The following is a 17,480-nucleotide window of genomic DNA, read 5'->3' as shown; positions in this document are numbered from 1 at the left end:
AATTGCATGACCGGGATGGTCAACGTTTAAGTTAAGGGATATTGCACGGCGATGTACCCACCTAGAGCCTAGTTATTGTCTCATATGGCACTGAAGTAGTAAGTCAGCAACTGGCACAACTGAAGAGGAGTAGAGAAACAGGAAGTAAATCACAAACGAGTGCATATATGGACGCACAAGCGTTTATAACTAGCGTGGCACCCTCACAGATGGTACTAACCACGAAAGTAAAGGATGTCTCGAAATTTAGTAAAGGGGCGTGCTTAAGGTTGGGAAGAAAACCGGGAGAATGGGCACACGGGACTGACGCCATATGGAAATACGTTTGTGTTCGACAAATTCGCCCTCTCCTACTAATGGGAGTCAGGAAACACGAGGGGGATTAGTACTAGTAGCGGGCCCTCTAGTATATAAAATGATGCGTACCTATCATTATTTGATACCAAAGAGACTTCACTTTGTTCCTCCCGACTCGGAACTTCGAAGAATTATTGCCGCCGAATTTGAACAGGAGCAACTCGCCACGTTCAGTGGCAAAGCCCAAGGCTGCCAATCGTCGACAACAGTGAACGCAAATTTAACACCATCTCCAGTGCAATCGTTATTTTCTACGAGCTTAACGCAAAATTATATTCTGGTAGGAAACAATAAGCTTATGTAATTACGTTTCTGGGTTATAGAAACTACTGCCCAAAAACGGATTTCCCCTGAGATTGCCTTCGGCCCATCTGATTTCATGCCCAACTTAAGTGCCGCAGGGTTCTAATCACAAATACCATGAAAGTTAAGTTCGGGTTCATTGAATATTCACATGCACAACAAGGCCGTACGTACCATCGCATAGTAGGCGCGATGAGCTCTTGCAACAAAAGTCAAGTTGCATGCATACTAGTGACTACGGTTAGCCTGAAACTCTGAGCCCCCATAATATTCACTTACGTATAGCTGAACAAAAGACGTGAGATACTTACGCTTCAGAAGTTCTGACTTAAACTAATCTCGCCAAGGCGTCAAGGGAAACTCCGAAATCAGTCAACTCGATATTGGCTACAAGTACGACTTGGAAATCAAAATACCATGATCATAAGGATCATAAATGTCTAAATGATATCGATAAGGAATAAAAACATCTTCAGTACGGTCACAAAATTCACAGGTCGTGCTAACGCTCAAAAACTCGTACAGGTACGTGACAAATTATTTGTGTTATCGTTGAGATAAATAAGTCCAGGTGTGAACACCGAAGCCGATTAATGAGCGGGGCCGACGACCTCTTGCTTGACTCTTGAAAAACTGTCAATGGTAGCGTCATCGAGACCAAGATGTGCTTTGACAAGCTCGTGTGGCGTCAGTGCAAGCCACTGAGTGAGAGAAATATCCTGGAACAAAGCTGTAGGATAATGAGTTTAACATGCGGCATATAGTTCAAGACACAGAACCTGATCTGAAAATTTCCAGAAACAGTAAAGTGGAAGTGCCAGTATTCTCAACGTAATGACCTAAAAGATATTTAGAAGAAACGTCGAACATAATCACGTCAAACCATACCATACGACGGTGGGATGTATGCGATATCGCCAGCCTAAAAGCAGAGAAACACTCGCTGTTTGTAACTGCTGATTCACAGGGATTCGGGGACTTACTTGGAAGTCCATTGTAGTTGCTTGAGCGGAGGATGCATAAACGGTAATGCGAGCCTGGCCCGAACTAGGAAGGGTTTAGTTGGACTAAATCTCAGGTAAACCTGATACACACATGAAGTAAGTCCACTCAGGTTCCGTAGGGTGCCACTTGACAAACAAAGTTTAGGAATGCTATATTTTCAAGACAAAAGAGTTTCCTCACATGAAGCTCCCTAACAACATAGTTAGTTAGCTCGGGTTCTGACAAAGACAGGCAAGAATCACAAACCTCATACCGCCCACCTCGACGGTTACTTCGGCGCTGCAGACCGTGGTAGCCACAGGGAAGGTACGCGAGTCTACGACCTTATATGTACCTCCAGGTCCCTGCGTTGCATTCACTTGTGACATGGCGAAGGTAAAAGGCATCGGGGTGTCATTCGGGACTACCATATCCGACTCAACATTCACCGGAGGAGGTGTAGCTAATAAAGACGTGAATTCATGCGATGGCCAGGATTGAGAAAAACTTACATGGGAAAATGTATAATTCCCTAGATGGGATGTGATCAAATGCTGAAATATTTACCTGGAAATTCTTGGCGATAACCTCTTTGGGCACATGGGCCAGCCAGTCCTGTTGGTCATATTCAGGCAAGAACTCGCACACCAGACAAACAACCGACCGTAAGAAGAAAAGTGGAATCTTCACTGAACGAGCCTGAGTCGAAGATCAACAAAAACTCCGCGCCACCAGCTGTGGTGTTTTTGGCCTGAATACTGAAGCGCAGTTCAGCTTGTTGCATTAGTGCAAAAGATAACACATACCTGTGGGGATAACCTGCAGGGAAGTACCATAGATCTCCTTGTGACTGAATCGCAGTTTAGGCAAAGCATATGAGCGGGTGCGATGTACTCACAACATCACCGACATAAACTTGACCATCCGGAGTCACAGTGCTGACACGAAGGTCACCCTGGATAACATATGCCCACTGCGAAGGGACTATTAGAACCATGATTATCAGTTTAAGAAGTCGCATACCTCGCCATCATTGTGCCAGTGCATCTCACGGATAGCACCTACTTCTAGGCGCATATTGACACCTGCCAAATCAGTAGCGACACTCATGTCATTTACTGGCAAGTCGCAGGTTTCATCAGTTGTAAATGAAGCCATGACATGGAACACATACTGTTCTGCTGCCTTGCCCAACCTCCAGTCTGGAGACGGTTGGGGCTTAAGGAAAAAGGCCACTTGAAATTTGGCCTAGTATGCAGCTTAAGAAATAAGAAAATACCATGAAGTATATGCCTTACACAGAGCCGCTATCGGTGGTAGGAGGAGCAAAGATGTCGGGGTTTTGCAGCTCTATTGGAATATTCTGTGGTCCAAGGATGGAAGCCCCAAGGGAGCCACGAACAGGCTCGGGGACTATATTTTCGTCTTCATTCCACAGAGGGTAGTTGGGGTCATCACTGGCATAAGGAACAGTCGGAGTAGCTGCCGGAGCTGATGTTACTGATGAAGGAGCTGGCACAGCAACCGCAGATGACAGGAGGGCCAAAGTCGAGAGAATTCGGCGCCACGAGTGCATTTTTTGGAGTATGCAAGAAGATGAACCAAGAAACTTTAAAAAAAATTACACTGAGGGACAGCACATTGCAAGTCAATCCTTTTATATGGTTTAGTGAACCGAGGTTCCGTCATTGTTAACGTACCAGAAAAGGGTCGCCGGACCAGACGACATTGATTACGAACGCGATAATTCCGGGAGTATTAACAGCAACACACCGTCCGTTACACGTCTACCTACATGATGAAAACTTCGCATGAGGACTTAATCTCATGGCAGCACATGATTGGCGTCGTCTGGGGTCCAGAGTGTATTTTTTACAGTGTCCGAGAATGGAAATTTGGGCACGTTGTCGACCCTGTTTGAAAGTTGGTCATGGCCCAAGTTGGTGGTATCCTATAGACGCCTTCCTGCTCCTTTGTGACTTACCGGCCCATCCTAAGTATAGAGGAGCTATGGACTATTTTCAGCCCTAAACCACGCACAGAGGCCATCGACACTGTCAATATTCTAATAACATCCTCCAATGTCGTGAAGCTTATCGAACACCAACAGCTCGTGGCTCTCTATGGATGAGCCTCAACACTACCCGACGGACGAGTCATTTAAGAAAAGCTCAGAAGCACTTTTTGGAAGCGCTTGTCGACCGCCTGGATTTTGGATATTTTGGGTCGGCGGCGTTGTCCAAGAAGACGCGATATCCAATTCACGGAGATAGTCCGACTATTCATGTCAAGAGAGTCAGACTCGACGGAACAGTGAGGTAACTTACGGGCTCAACCATGTTTAGAAATGTATTGATCTTTCCTAGAAACTTCAGTCACTGCAAGAAAATTGTTCACGCTGCCAGGAGATTTTGAACACACTCGGCGAATTCGGGTTTTGAAGCGAGTATGATCTCAGCAAGATGAGAGGCAGGTGTTCTCACTGATCGCTTTTCGTTCCTGACGGATTGAATTGAATACTGAATGCGAAAATAACACCTGTGAGACAGGTCAGTCTAGTTCTGGTGTGCCATGCTGAGCATATATATCATTGATTCCATTTCTCCTCACGCCTTTTGATTGCGGCGATTTCATATTATGGGCAAACCTATCACGAGCGGGAAAACTGGGATCCAACGAAATCTCAGGAACACGCAATTCTAATTTGACGTAGCGCTCTAAGCTTTTGGCTAACACGACGAGTCGCGCTGGTCCGGGTCCCTCACCTCTGTAATGATCCTATCCTCAAGAGAACTGAACCAAATCGCCTCATCGATAGGCTCCTGGCCACAACTTGAAGCCAGATTCCCTGTGCACTTTACCCTGGCATATCTCTTCACCTGCAAGTCCACGGGTTTTGGACGCTTCGCAGTCCGTCGGCTGCACCATCCCTTCCGAATCTGGAAAATCAAATACTGTTTTTGTGACCAGTATAAGGACCTGCTAGATGTCTTATGGAGCCCGTACCTTCCTGCTTTGGCCAAGTCGGTGCACGCAACTCTACATTATACTTAGTGTCGCCATTCACTGTCGATTTTCTTACGGGTATCGCTAGATCCTGCCGTGCTAACTAGCAAATGTACTTGCCGAGCGGTGGTTGAGGTCTGCCGCTGATGGGCCAGTGATTTGATGCGTTCAGGAACTCGTATTTCCCACTCTGTCGGAAGTTAACAGGGTACTACACAGTCATCATAATTGGTGCGCCTACATTGAATCACACCTTGTTCTTAATTGAATGAAGGACTGTTCCTTTAATATAATATAGCCGTCGCCTGGAGACTCATCAACGTTCACTGGTAGTTGGTCTCAACGAAAGGCGCTTAAGAAGGCGAGCACCCAGTATAAAATGATATATGGATAAACACAAAATTGTACATAGTTCAAGTGAACTTGTTTCCCCTCTACTAGCGGTGAACTCAGATCTAGCTCCCGTCCCGGGTGTCCCCACATCGAGATTAGCACAAAAATAGCTGCTATTGAGTGTACTATTTTGAAACACCACAGATCTAGGAGATTATGTGAACTTCTTCTCAGACCACCTTCGTTCGCTGGATTGTTCACTAGTCAAAAATTTAGAGATCGGATTATCTATACATATGATATCCATACTCCACGGCGTCACCCAGATCAGCCTGCGCAGTTCCTGGAAGTTCCGCACAAAACGCTCGGATCAATTTCCTATATGCGCATTCTAGCGAGCATGTAGGACAAGACTCGTGACGCCTCGCATTCCGGGAAACGATATATCCACTCTTAAAAGACTGTCAAAGTAGCTGGCATCGGCAACGGTACCACATAAAATTTAAAATAGGGAGCTCACACCTGGGAGCTTACGGTTTATGCTTATGCTTATTACGACCCCGGCTGCGCAGATTATGTAATACAATAATATTGCCCGTGTCAGTTGTCGGTTAACAACTTAATGTGAGTGAAGCCTCTGGCACGAATTTCTTTGCACGAACAATATCTGGATGCATATATGTCGATCATGGTTCTCCGTACCGTGGTAAATTCAGAACTATCTCCCACCTCCCTCAATTGTAGAGTTCGGACGAGACGAAACGATGCGGTGAAGAATGGGGAACTGAGAATGGGAGAACTCATTTATCACCGGATGTATTCTATGACATGGCCAGAAAATGAACGCGGATCTGAGGGTGAATAGTACTTACTTCCTTGTCCCGCTTCCCATAAATCAATCCTGTTCTCGTCTGTCTCGACCTCAATAATTATTATCAGGGACCTTCAAAGTTGGGGGGCGCATATGTCCCCCACGCACAAATACACCCTTCCTAAAACGTAGTTTGCACATTACTTAATATTGAACATGCGAAAAATAAACACTATACTTATACTAGCTTTGTCGTCGTCGTCATTATCGTGCTTCGCGCGCGACGCGGACAGGGTTGCTCGATTCTAAAATTTCGAGTTCACCTCCAGATCCAGGTGGCAGGCACCGCTGAGCGTCACCAAATCTATCAGCGCATGTAACGTATTTAAGCTTGTTTATACCCACGTACAAATTGGATAGTACATAACGCGTAACGGGAGATGTAAGCATAAGCACGGATAAGCATAAACCGTAGACTCAGGTGTGAGCTAATAATTCATATGTTATGACGGTACTGGGCCCCAGTTTGATACTCTTGGATGGCACTTTTACAGAGTAGAGTAGAAGGGATATATCCGAATGGTGGTAGGGGATAAATACCAAACAAAGAACGTGGATTGAAGTATGAAAGTAAGTGAGCCGTGAGCGAGAGCTTAGGGAGGCCAACCAAAAATTACGCAAATAATGGGCAGTACTTGGAGCATAGAGAACCGTGATATTCCTAGATAACAGTATGATCAGATGTATTCATATCCGCAGAGCAGCATCCCGCGGCAACGATAATGATGGAGTGATAGCAAATGGTAGCAAACATACCATGACCCAGACTTCGATTCAGCCTCGGACTCTATGGCAAGCTGTGCCAAGTGAGAGAGTGAATATGTTACAGAAAGACCAAAAATAGAGGATCGAGATGCGGGAATCGAAATAAATGAGAGGAAATGACGTGAGAACACCAGTTGTGCTGAGAATAACGACCTGATATACCAGAATGGGGGGAGGTTGCGGAAACATCTTATCGAATGTATGCGCAGGCAAAAGGGGATCCTCCTCCTCACAGGACGGACAACCTCGATTGAGAAGGATGTGTGCTTACAATTCTGAACAATTTGCACGTCGGAATTTTGGATGTCAGGGTAGCCTGTAGACCCTATTATAGCATTACGAAATATTCATCAAAGAGTCGACTGGGCATTCTAGGTTGTCAGCCAGGAGTGCCAACTGCACAGCTACCACCAAACAGAAGATTTCTCGAGCTGCAGAAAGTAGGTGGAACACTTTTACGGATGACGAAGATCCCCTCACGGATGTGATCGGAGTGGAGTCCACTCGCAGACGGATGATGCCATTTTGTGCGCACTACTGTGGGGGTACATTCGCAGAAAAGGGGAACCACATGCGTGCCGCGACGTGCTCGAGGTCAGCGGCAGTTCAAATGGGAGAAAGGGTTCGCAAGCCGTGCTGCTTGGCTTGTCAGACGGGAGGAATGTTGTCTTTTGTGTCAACTGGTAAAACCGTGACTCGCCGATGTAACTTTTCAGGTAAGGATCCACGTAAGTCCGAGGGGGATATAACTATGTTGAACGTGAGCTTATCAAGCAGAAGGATCCATCTCATAAGATCATACAGAGGATCCTCATGATGATATCACGGAGATATACATCACGCGAATACTGACTAGTATTTTGGGCATAGTCTCAGAGATGTGAGGGACCGTAGCTTGTCCTCGTGACGTGAGAGAGGGTGAAACGCACCATTAAGATGTCAAGTACTTGTACTAGTTACAAGAACCGCCCCCATGGCATGTTGAACGCGTCCGCTAGCGGTTATCATGCTAGCTCATGCTCGCTGCTGGACAGCTGCTTAGAACAACTCGATCTGGGTCAATTGGGCCGCGATCATGATTTGAAAAGTAGTCGAGAACTAAAGCTGAACTTGAAGCTAAAGGATCATCAATGTGTGCATCGATCGATTGACCACGCGTCGCTGATATAAGCTTTCCACGCCCCGATTTTTCACTCGGTGCTTAGGTATTGCAGTGACCACTTCGAGTTGGTGACCAAGGTCGTTGATTTGCTCGTTGACTGCGTAAGTTTTTACTATTAGATCAAAAATAGACTGATGGAGAATTCATCTATTGAATATAGAATCGACTCGGAGTAGTCATCTTATACCGATAATCAAGATGGCTACTGGATATTCTTCTCCGACTTTGCAGGATACCGAGGTTCCCCAGCCTCATCCATATCTTCATGAACCTCTGCTTTATATCTCCAATCTTCCCCCTTATGTCACTGATGAAAATCTTGCCATGACCTTTCAGCCATGTGCTCCATTCAGACCCAACATTGTGCGTGATGGCAGTAATCGCCCTCTCTCAGGAACCATAGAATTCAAGTATCTCGAGAAAGGTTGTGCCTGATTTGCGCGTTCATTTAAATCTTTCTAACTGGATTGTCAATTCGCACAGCGGAGAAGGCTCTTGCCACCTTGCAGTCGCGTCCGATTCAGGGTTTGCAACCTCCCGTGTTTCTGGTCCTATCTCCATATCCACCAACTACACCACCAACACCACTCCCCCCTCCATCTGCTCTGCCACGTCTTGTAAAGCATCTTCCAGTTGGCTTTACTGATTTCCAGCTTTATGATATATTCCGACCATTTGGCGCTCTTGCATCTACTCGAACACAGACTGGATTTGGAAGCGATACCGGAGTTGTCGAGTTCTGGCGTGAAGAAGATGCACAAGTTGCTGAAGAAGCTATGCACTGTGCTGACGTTGAAGGACAAAACATTGCTGTAACAGTATACCAGGCGCGACGTACCAGTGGTACTGTCTCTGAGTTCAGCGCTCATGCCCCAACATTTGTTCCATCAGGATCTGTATTCCCCTATCCTCAAGTTTGTATCTTAATATCATCATTGTTGATCGGGCCCACTAACCAAACATCAGTACTCGCCTCCCCGAGTAAGTCCATACCCTGCTGCAAGAGCCCCCATATTTGTTCATGGCCCGGGCCAGCAAGTGCAACTTGCCCCATTATCGGGACCCGGATCCAGTAGTCACAGTGGTCTGATAGACCCTTGCAATCTATTCTGCAAGGTTAGCATTTCATCGCATCACTCTTCTGGAGGTACTTATCCTCGGATGCAGAATTTAGATCCCGAGATAAACTCTAACGGTCTTTTCGCCCATTTCCGTCAGGTATTGATATGTTACTTTCTTGTGTTGGATTATTCATATCACGCCACCATGAAATTATAGTTCGGTCAGATTGTCAGGTATGCGCCATCTCTTTTCCGCCGAAAGACACCCTAACGATCGGAACAGTGCTCGCGTGATGCGGAACGAAAACGGCGAGAGCCGTGGCTTTGGATTCGTTTCGTTCCAGACTCCCGATGCAGGTATAATATTTTTGTTTGCTCGACATCCGTGATTATTAATTACATGCCAATCTAGCTTCGGCTGCCATGCACGCTATGAATGGTGTCGTTCTAGGCACAAAACAGCTAGTTGTCAGACTTCATGAACCAAAACAGTTACGGCAAGAGAAACTCGCCCAGCGATTCGGTCATAATGGACATCCTAGAAGTGCAAGCGGAGCAACAAGTCCCACTGCCAGTGAAGCTGGCGAGAGCTACGTCGGCTTCTCCAGTCCGCGCCGTGCTCCTTCTGTTCTCGGCTCGCCCGTTATGGGTCACATTGACCGCCCGGACAGAGGCAGGCGGGGCTCAGGCAGTTACTATAATGTAATGCTTCTATCCTTTCTCACCACCTAAAACGAATACTGACATGTTGACAGGCCGCTCTTTCCGGCACTCTTAATTTGCCTATGCGCTATGATGATCTTGCCGCGCTTTCACCTGTGGTGAGGAAGGAAGTTCTCACCGGTGAACTTAGCCGGCGAGTGAAGGCGAGTGATGCTGTACCTACCGAAGAGGTCGAAGCGATCGTTGAATCTTTGGTATCATTGTCTCTGAGCGAAGCCGTCTCCGGCATTCAAGATCCTGCCAAATTCGCCGAACAAATTGCTACTGCCCGTAATTCGCTCAAGCCTACCGGCACACCCTCACCTATGAAATCACCCTCTCCCTCGAACTCTCAAGATTCGCGTGTGCTTGACCCCAGCGCTCTGAATGCTACTGCCTCGGCGCCAGAGCATCCATCTACCCCTATTTCAATCTCCGCGTCCCTGTCCACACCTCCACGCACTTCATCTCCCTCTGGCTCGGTGCCACCTATTTCTGAGCAAGATCGCATGGCTGTGGCCGTAAGCAAACTCGAGTCATCCAGGCAGGCTGACCTCGTCGAACTTCTCATGAGTCTTCCCAAGCGCGAGCGTGCCCTGTGTCTGTTCAATACCGATGTTCTGCGAGCAAAGATAGCAGACGCGAAAATGGTCCTGGATAGCGATGATGGAGATGAGGAACAGCAGAAGCCGGATACTCAGTCTATCCAATCTGCTCCTGCACAACCCGTCCCAGTGACGCCTCAAGCGAAGAAGATCGTTACAACTATTGAGAGCTCTCCCAAGACTCCTGCATTGTCATCCAAGGGTCCCTCCGCTGCGTCGTCCCCCGTGCCAGTTACACCCGGATCTTCTTCGTCACATACGATCGCATCTCTAGCACGTTTACCTGCTACCGAGATTATTAAGCTCGCAAATTCATCATCGGCAACCGGCCTCCCTCTGCCGAAAGTAGATCCGTTAGTCGTCAAAACTACAGATGAGTTTATCGATAGCCTTATGGATAAGCCAATACAAGCACAGAAGCAACAGCTTGGCGATAAGCTGTACGTCGGCAGTGGCATTTTCAGCTTTACGGAAATCTAACTTTGTGATCAATTCAGGTATCGAGCCATCAAGGCATTTGGTATCAAGGGCGCAGTAAGTTTCGGTTTTATCGGTGCTACCTGTGCCACTGAACGCTTCTTTCAGCCTAAACTTACCATTGGCCTGCTTGATCAAGACGATCTCCGGGCTCTAGCTCATCTTATGAATAGCTACCCTTCCGTTCTCAAGGAAAAGGCTCTCCTCCTTCAGGCTGGTGCCAAGTAACGAACCATCTGCCTGATCTCCAGCACGTTAGCTTCCATTCTTATCTTCATTCCAAATTTGCCTATTCGCATCTGCACTATACCGTGCACTACACACTTCTAGGAATACATTCGGATCAATCACACCTTCCATCATTACCTTGTGCTTCACTTTTACTGTCCAGATCTTTTTGTCTACGATTATTCTAACCATCCAATACGCTTTTGTTGCCTGACGCCACATTCTTCTCGCGTTTGTGACCTGGATTTACGACTTTACGAACCTTACTTCCCCTGATGTTTGCTTCGCATTACCGCCGGCCTCAAAATTCTCCACGCATTCCTCTGTTACGTGTTGCACCTCATTACTGAATATTCAGTTTGCTGCAGACCATGGTATAGGATTAGAATCAATGTTGAACCTCTCGACTTCATAGAAATGTAGGCTGGTGGCCAGCCCGTCTAATAGAAATGGGGGATACTTGATTTTTACTGGAGAGAATTTTGGGCAGGGCGTGGGTGTCATTGACGTTTATAATCTTAAGTTCTACATACCTTTCTGGGAATTCTAAATATTGTTATCAGGTAGGAGGGGCATTCCCTGGAATGTGTGCGTGCCGCTATGATCCATGGACATGCTTTCTACTCACCTCCATGGATATTTTTCTCCGTGGATATTCTAGGTGGGGTGTGCAACGAAATCTGAGGTCTACAAGACCATGTAGTTGGAGAGAACACGCAGGTTGAACCTGCTTGTCTCATTGCTCATCGTCCCGACGGTAACATAACTAGATTAATCGATTGGCAGTTTTTAGCGCTCGATCATGGGGACTGCATGATCCGACTTACGGTCAAAAACTATCTCAACCAGTATACCCTTGCAAGTAGACCGTCAGCAGGATTACTAAACTAAAAATATGTGGAAAACACTTCAATAATGAATAACAGTCGACCTCCAATTCGCTACTGATAAATTTGCGTGCTAAATGTGATGAGCCCACTGCGGTTGTTGAATCTAAACGAATACGCAATTCGCTCTGCGTTTGTGGAGAGTATTATAATAGTGGTAGAAGGCTAGCCCGATCCGTTAAACAAACTGTAGTCCGATAAGAATTAAGAGTACAAGACTAGTGTAGGCCCGAAGCTTGCCTCACATAATCCCAGAGCCAAACTCGCTGCTATCAAGCTGGGAAAAATGAAAGTCGTTGCCTACAATCAATTCAATTGTGTAATTTCGGATAATTTGCCTGCAGACCATGTGGGTTAAACCTAGACCCCTAGCCAACGTCGGGGGTTGAAGGGCTTCGATAATACCGTGATTGGGACTTGAAAGAGAATCTATCATGCTGTGATCAACTTTCCTTCTTCAGCCAAGTACACGTTGACTCACAAATGTGATAGGAAAAAGTACAATTGACCATATAAAATCGTACGGGTCCCCTTCAAGCGTGTCCCATGCTAGGCCCATCAGTCGAGCATTGCCGGCGTTGGTGCGATCTGGGTCTGATGCTTGTGTCAGTGACGTTTGCTTCTCGAGCAGCTCATGTAAAAGAACTCGGATGTGCATGCAAGGAGATATAGCAAGTAAGTTGGTGGTAAGATCTTCCGATCGAGGTTCAGAAGCAGCTTCTCATCTTCTAGTCTATTGATGCGGTTATTTGGAGTTTCTCTCAGTCACCCGAATATTCTCTGACTTGATGAGGCTTATGTCAGTGATACTAGTAGTGAAGAAGGGAAAGTGATATCAAATACTGTGAGGACTTGAAGAAGCATGAAGAAACAATAATACATGTGTATTTCATCGATTACGCACATTAATCTTTACAAGTGCCGTAATGAATCGGATGAGAAGCAACGATTACTTATCTGCTACGGAACGTATCGGAATCCAGGAGCCTAATGATTGATTGGAACAAACATTTCCCTTTCAATTCAACAACTCACTTTGTCTGCGAGCTCTGACGTATCTACCATACCGTCTGGATCTGGCTTCCCATACTGCTGATCTCGCTGCATATTGTCCAAACGGAAGGAAACCTTTGGAGAACGTGAATCCAGGTGATGACGAAAGGAGATCTAGGCTTACGCTCAACAAGAGTGCGCATAGTGCCGCCAAAAAGAGCAGGGACGCAGAAACTGAGGTCAGTTCGTCAATGTAGCAGGAAGTTGCGGTATGACTGTCACATTACCAGTGAATCCATTCCTAAAAAGCCGTGAGTTAGGTTAGGCATGTTTGTGTGAAAAGATCGGAGAACGAACGTGTAAGCAGGACCTTCTGTCAAGGGGTAGACATGGGATCCCAAGATGCCTCCGATTTGCCCAATAGCACCGTAGAGGGGAATCCCAGCGGCTCTCTTTGTTTCAGAGCCGAGATTATGGCTAACTGTTGAGTGGAAAAATTAATCGAGTAGTAGACGTATAAAAAATCAAGCATACACCAAGCGTTCATCAAGCCGATGCTAGAATAGGTTCCGCTAGTAATAAGAAATGTTGCGCCATAGCGCACGTCTTGCTGATGAGTAGCGCCGAGCAGTATCCTAGAGCAGAATCCAGATCAACATTTGTATCCTCTCCGTGAATGATAGCCTCATTCACATATAACCCAGACCACCAATTGCGCTGGTACAGACAAGTAAGGGTCCCCTAATCTGTAGCCTGTCGGATGAATAAGACGTAATCATGAGCACGAAACCAGCTACAGCGTATGGCGGCACTGTCATCAGTTGAGCCATCGCATTTTCTAATGTGATTCTGAGTCAAAAAATAGCTTGATGACAGAAATGATAGTATTACCATGCCCCATGGTACCAATAATAGTCGGTAAGAAGGCCGACAACGATGCCAAAGCACAGTTGAGGCCAAAGTAAATTACCCCACCTACGTAGATCTACGGTCTATATCAGATACTGGGTCACAGAAATGCAGATGCAAGGCTTGCCCTCCAGTCCTGGAAAGCCGCAATAACGTGACCTGTTCATCAATCAGAACCTTATGCTTGCATTAATTTTATGGACATTACTTCGACGGACAACTGCACCAAAGTCACCACTTGTCCCTCTGTTCATGCGGCTGATCGCAATTTTACGTTCCGCTGCGGTAAGGAACTGCGTGGACTCCGGACGGTCCGGAAGTATGAATAGACAGAGTAAACCTAGGAGCATCGTTGGTGTGCCCTGGGGGTATATCATTAGTACATAACTTATATTCCGTCCAACGAACATACCTCTAACAGGAAAAGCAACCTCCAGTTCGCAACCGATGCCTTGACATGTTGGATCCCGTAAGCGATGAGCCCCCCAAATGCCCCTGCGACAGCTGCAAACCCGAACCAGTATGCGATGCGAGTACCACACTCGGCCTTGGTATAGTAGAAAGCTATCAAACAACGTCAGGTCTAGCAATCACATACTGAAAATTCTACAATTCACAGAAGTATAATACGACAGCACCTCCAAAGGCTGCTTCGAAAGTTCCTAGCCCAAGCCGAGCAATCACCAGGCCAGTGAAAGTATGCGCGGTTGCCTGAGTAGGTCACGTGTCATGTAAACGAAGGAAATATGGATTATAGAGTTCTCAGACCATTGATGTGGAACATATCCCCCACAAGATAGCAGAGCAGCCAATCCATATGCGTGGATTGTAATACTTCGAGAGGACCGTGAACGGAATTTGCAGGAGTATCTGTGAGCCGCGTTGTCGGCAGTTGGCACACGACCGAAATCCAAAAAATTTGGAAACTCACATAGGTGAAAAAGAAGGCAGAATTGACCCAGTCAAATAGTACCCCAGTTGGATCTCCACCAAGAACATCTTCGGGCAACCCCTGTAATCGAGCATTGCCGAGGTTTGACCGATCAAGGTCTACCGAGTTCAAAAGTCAGACTGCTTGATTGGTTCCCCGCCAAAATTAGCGAGGACGCGGTCGAACTCACAAGCAAATAGGTAAAGCAGGCATAGTATTGGCAGGATCCTCTTATCTAATTTCCTCAAGAGCCTTCTCTCTTGAGCTTCCGAGTCCAGGTCCAGCGGAATGAGCGGATCTATTTCACTAACTTCTTCTATGCCGGGACCATCTTGTCTTCTGTCGCAGCGTTCATAATGATCAAAGTCCATTCTGCCAACGCTTGCCAGTGTGGTCCAGGAGATAAAGAGAGAGATAGAAGAGAGAGCCTCAGACCGGTAGGGTCGTCAGGGACTCGGAAAATAGGGCCGGAATAGTCCCGCTACAACCACAGAACCGACCGATTTCGGTGCCGAGTAGACGGTCAAGGCGCTCATGATCCGTCTGGGTCCATTTACCGGACCTCGAGATCCGTCCCACATTGACCTTGTCGACCAGCGGCCCGTTTCCACAGATGGGCACTGCAGGCTGGGGATAAGTATGCATTCATGTGGCAACGCGCCCGACCGGTTTTATAATTAGTATACTAAGTACTGGCAAGGCAGGACAGACTAGTGCTCCAGCCATGTTAGCAATACTATAGTTGTCACTGCCGCAGGATAATAAGTTGAGCTGATCAGCATTAGTAGATTTTCGATCGCTCTTGGAGTCGCAGCGGGTTTTTCCAGCACGTATGTAGTATAGGCTGGGGTAAAACAAACAACTCTGATGACCAGTAAATAGCAAACAAATCTAGAATGGAAGTTTCGCGTTCTTAGCGGTGCGGGGAGGTTTAAGAGGGTGTGGACGTCGCCTCTTGTAATACTGAAACACCGTGTCAAACATCGCAGGGAAAGTGACTGTAGGGACCATACCTGCTTAAACTCTTTGATACGTTTGGGCATACTGCGCATGAGTAACGCCCTCCGTTTCTCCCTCTTCTCTGCAATGCGCTGCCACTTGTGTCCCTTGAACATCCGCTTCTTCCCTGCATACAATCTGTTCCCAATCTCCGCACCAAGAACTTTCTTCTCCTTCACTTCACCTGTCCATTCTATTGGGCGCGTCCATAGTGAAGCAGCATTTTGAACTTGAGATTTCTCTGAAGCCGAGGGCCCTGGAACGATAGCCTGCCCAGTAGCAGCAGCAATTTCTACTACCGAAATTTTAGGACCAGGAGGCAAAAGTGCAAGCGTGCCAGATTCGCGAGCTTTCTTCACAAGCAAAGCCTGATGACGTAGGGAGTACTTCGGCGGTGCCCATCTGCCTGTCTTTGGGTTAAGCTTCGGGATGAATGGATTCTCAATGCTAGCAACTGGAACCTTGTTGCGCGACGAGGATGCGGAACTAGGATATAATTTGGTTTTGGGAGCCGATTTCACGAGAGCGGGACTTGGTAGAGCAGTAGCCCTCAGCTCCCGTATTCGAAACCGTTTGATGGCTTGCAGAGCCGACATTGGAAATGAAGTTATTCGTCCGACGAGCAAAATTAGAGGACAAGGACAAACTCAATTGGTTCAAACTTCAAACCACTTCCGCTTTCCAAAAATGGACACGTCAAAACAAAACAATTTTGCCAAGTGCTCCACTGACTGAAACCGTTCTATATAATTTATGATCCCAAGGTCCAGTCACTCTTTTGAAGTCACTGGGTCAAGCTCAAGTTCAAGCAGTTCTGACAGGTACGTCAGACGAATTCGCTATCGGAAGTCTCTGATTCGTGACTCTTGCACAGCGGAACTACGCCGTTTCTTACTGGAAGCGTCACGCCGCCAATGGACCTAACTCAAATCCCCACCCGGATGTCTAAGTATATACTGCGCTGAAAGGGGCCTTTAGCTGCATATCGCACAGCGAACGGTAGAGCGAGTTGACGTCATGGACTCATGCGCCCAATATTAGGTTTGGTGATTGCAAAAATAAGTCGTGCCAGCAACGCCAGGCAGCCGTCATATTTATAAAAAGGTTTAAGATTCACTGCGGCCATGGGTGACCTAGCCTGGAAGACCTAGCTAGCCTACATGGTAGGATTAAGGTTAGCACATTGCCCTGTATCACAGTCGCATCACCCATTTGATCAATTCTGCTACCCGGGTAGTAGTTCCGCAGCTTGATCACCATTCTCCAAGGGATCCTTTAAACATCGCAGAGTGGCATTAACAAGTACTAGCGGATCTGGTATCTGATCTGAACGGAAAGATAAATTTGATTCAGGTGCAAGATCAAAATAATTATATGACACTCGGCGAATGCCACAACCACCGATCTAGATTTTCTGCGTCAGTAAAGCGACTAGGAGGCTGCCTGGGGAAGCTTGAGATAGAAGCAATCAAAGTATAGTTAGCACACCAGTGAGCTATTGGTAGGGTGCCCTGAAGGAGCAGGAACTCACAGAATATGAATTATTTTTGCAACACGGCGAGACAGAATTCGAAGTTACTGCGCAAAGGATTCCCCTTCGGTCCGAAGGAAAAAAGGGGGATTGAATGCCGCTCACGGGCGCTGTGGCTCTCCTGCAGGTATGAAATTATTGTGGCTACAGATCGTGAGGGGCTGCATCTATTTCAATGTTTTCCTCTGCAACGTTCAAATTCTGATATGCCAAATCATTACATCAAGTTGATCAACCCCGTGTTCCACAAACAAGAAGATTTCATTCTATACATTGGTTGCATGGTCGAAATATTGATCGCCGCTTACTGTCCAATGTGCACAGGAAGACTAAGCGGCGCTTTCCTAGTCCGCGGTCATCCACATATCCACAGACA

The 17,480-nt window shown here is 46.8% G+C and overlaps 4 protein-coding genes across 4 annotated transcripts; 1 reads left to right on the top strand and 3 right to left on the bottom strand.

The window, feature by feature from the left end:
* Positions 1-1,010: 1,010 nt before the first annotated feature.
* BJ212DRAFT_1324822 (putative oxalate decarboxylase/oxidase) lies at positions 1,011-3,340 on the bottom strand. Its single transcript, XM_041334539.1, has 14 exons — positions 2,943-3,340; positions 2,819-2,892; positions 2,668-2,762; positions 2,543-2,617; positions 2,451-2,494; positions 2,309-2,402; positions 2,157-2,259; positions 1,912-2,107; positions 1,846-1,855; positions 1,756-1,790; positions 1,644-1,707; positions 1,549-1,582; positions 1,440-1,499; positions 1,011-1,390 (listed from the first exon to the last, which is right to left on the bottom strand). Exons 1-14 carry the CDS (start codon positions 3,218-3,220, stop codon positions 1,251-1,253), a joined length of 1,302 nt encoding a protein of 433 aa, XP_041197577.1. The 5' UTR covers positions 3,221-3,340; the 3' UTR covers positions 1,011-1,250.
* Positions 3,341-7,979: 4,639 nt separating this feature from the next.
* On the top strand, positions 7,980-10,854 carry BJ212DRAFT_1262514 (uncharacterized protein; the record flags this gene model as incomplete). The annotated part of the gene is made up of 10 exons (XM_041330272.1): positions 7,980-8,208; positions 8,265-8,695; positions 8,748-8,897; positions 8,949-8,999; positions 9,060-9,076; positions 9,126-9,199; positions 9,255-9,544; positions 9,598-10,589; positions 10,647-10,683; positions 10,735-10,854. The coding sequence occupies 10 exons, from the start codon at positions 7,980-7,982 to the stop codon at positions 10,852-10,854; spliced, it is 2,391 nt and encodes a 796-aa protein (XP_041197576.1).
* Positions 10,855-12,550: 1,696 nt separating this feature from the next.
* On the bottom strand, positions 12,551-15,195 carry BJ212DRAFT_686402 (major facilitator superfamily domain-containing protein). The gene is made up of 15 exons (XM_041343816.1): positions 14,765-15,195; positions 14,575-14,693; positions 14,412-14,513; positions 14,261-14,354; positions 14,056-14,207; positions 13,852-14,005; positions 13,771-13,802; positions 13,626-13,719; positions 13,428-13,572; positions 13,269-13,369; positions 13,092-13,215; positions 13,022-13,035; positions 12,919-12,968; positions 12,777-12,869; positions 12,551-12,728 (listed from the first exon to the last, which is right to left on the bottom strand). The coding sequence occupies exons 1-15, from the start codon at positions 14,943-14,945 to the stop codon at positions 12,702-12,704; spliced, it is 1,482 nt and encodes a 493-aa protein (XP_041197575.1). The 5' UTR covers positions 14,946-15,195; the 3' UTR covers positions 12,551-12,701.
* A 270-nt stretch (positions 15,196-15,465) lies between these two features.
* On the bottom strand, positions 15,466-16,169 carry BJ212DRAFT_1476391 (uncharacterized protein; the record flags this gene model as incomplete). Its single annotated transcript, XM_041339368.1, has 2 exons — positions 15,466-15,537; positions 15,588-16,169. The coding sequence occupies 2 exons, from the start codon at positions 16,167-16,169 to the stop codon at positions 15,466-15,468; spliced, it is 654 nt and encodes a 217-aa protein (XP_041197574.1).
* Positions 16,170-17,480: the final 1,311 nt, after the last annotated feature.

The sequence above is a fragment of the Suillus subaureus genome (genome assembly GCF_016647635.1).
Source record: "Suillus subaureus strain MN1 chromosome Unknown BJ212scaffold_4, whole genome shotgun sequence".
Classification (NCBI taxonomy): Eukaryota; Fungi; Basidiomycota; class Agaricomycetes; order Boletales; family Suillaceae; genus Suillus; species Suillus subaureus.
Note: the sequence above shows the minus strand (reverse complement) of the source record. Positions and strands in the feature narration are given on the sequence as shown.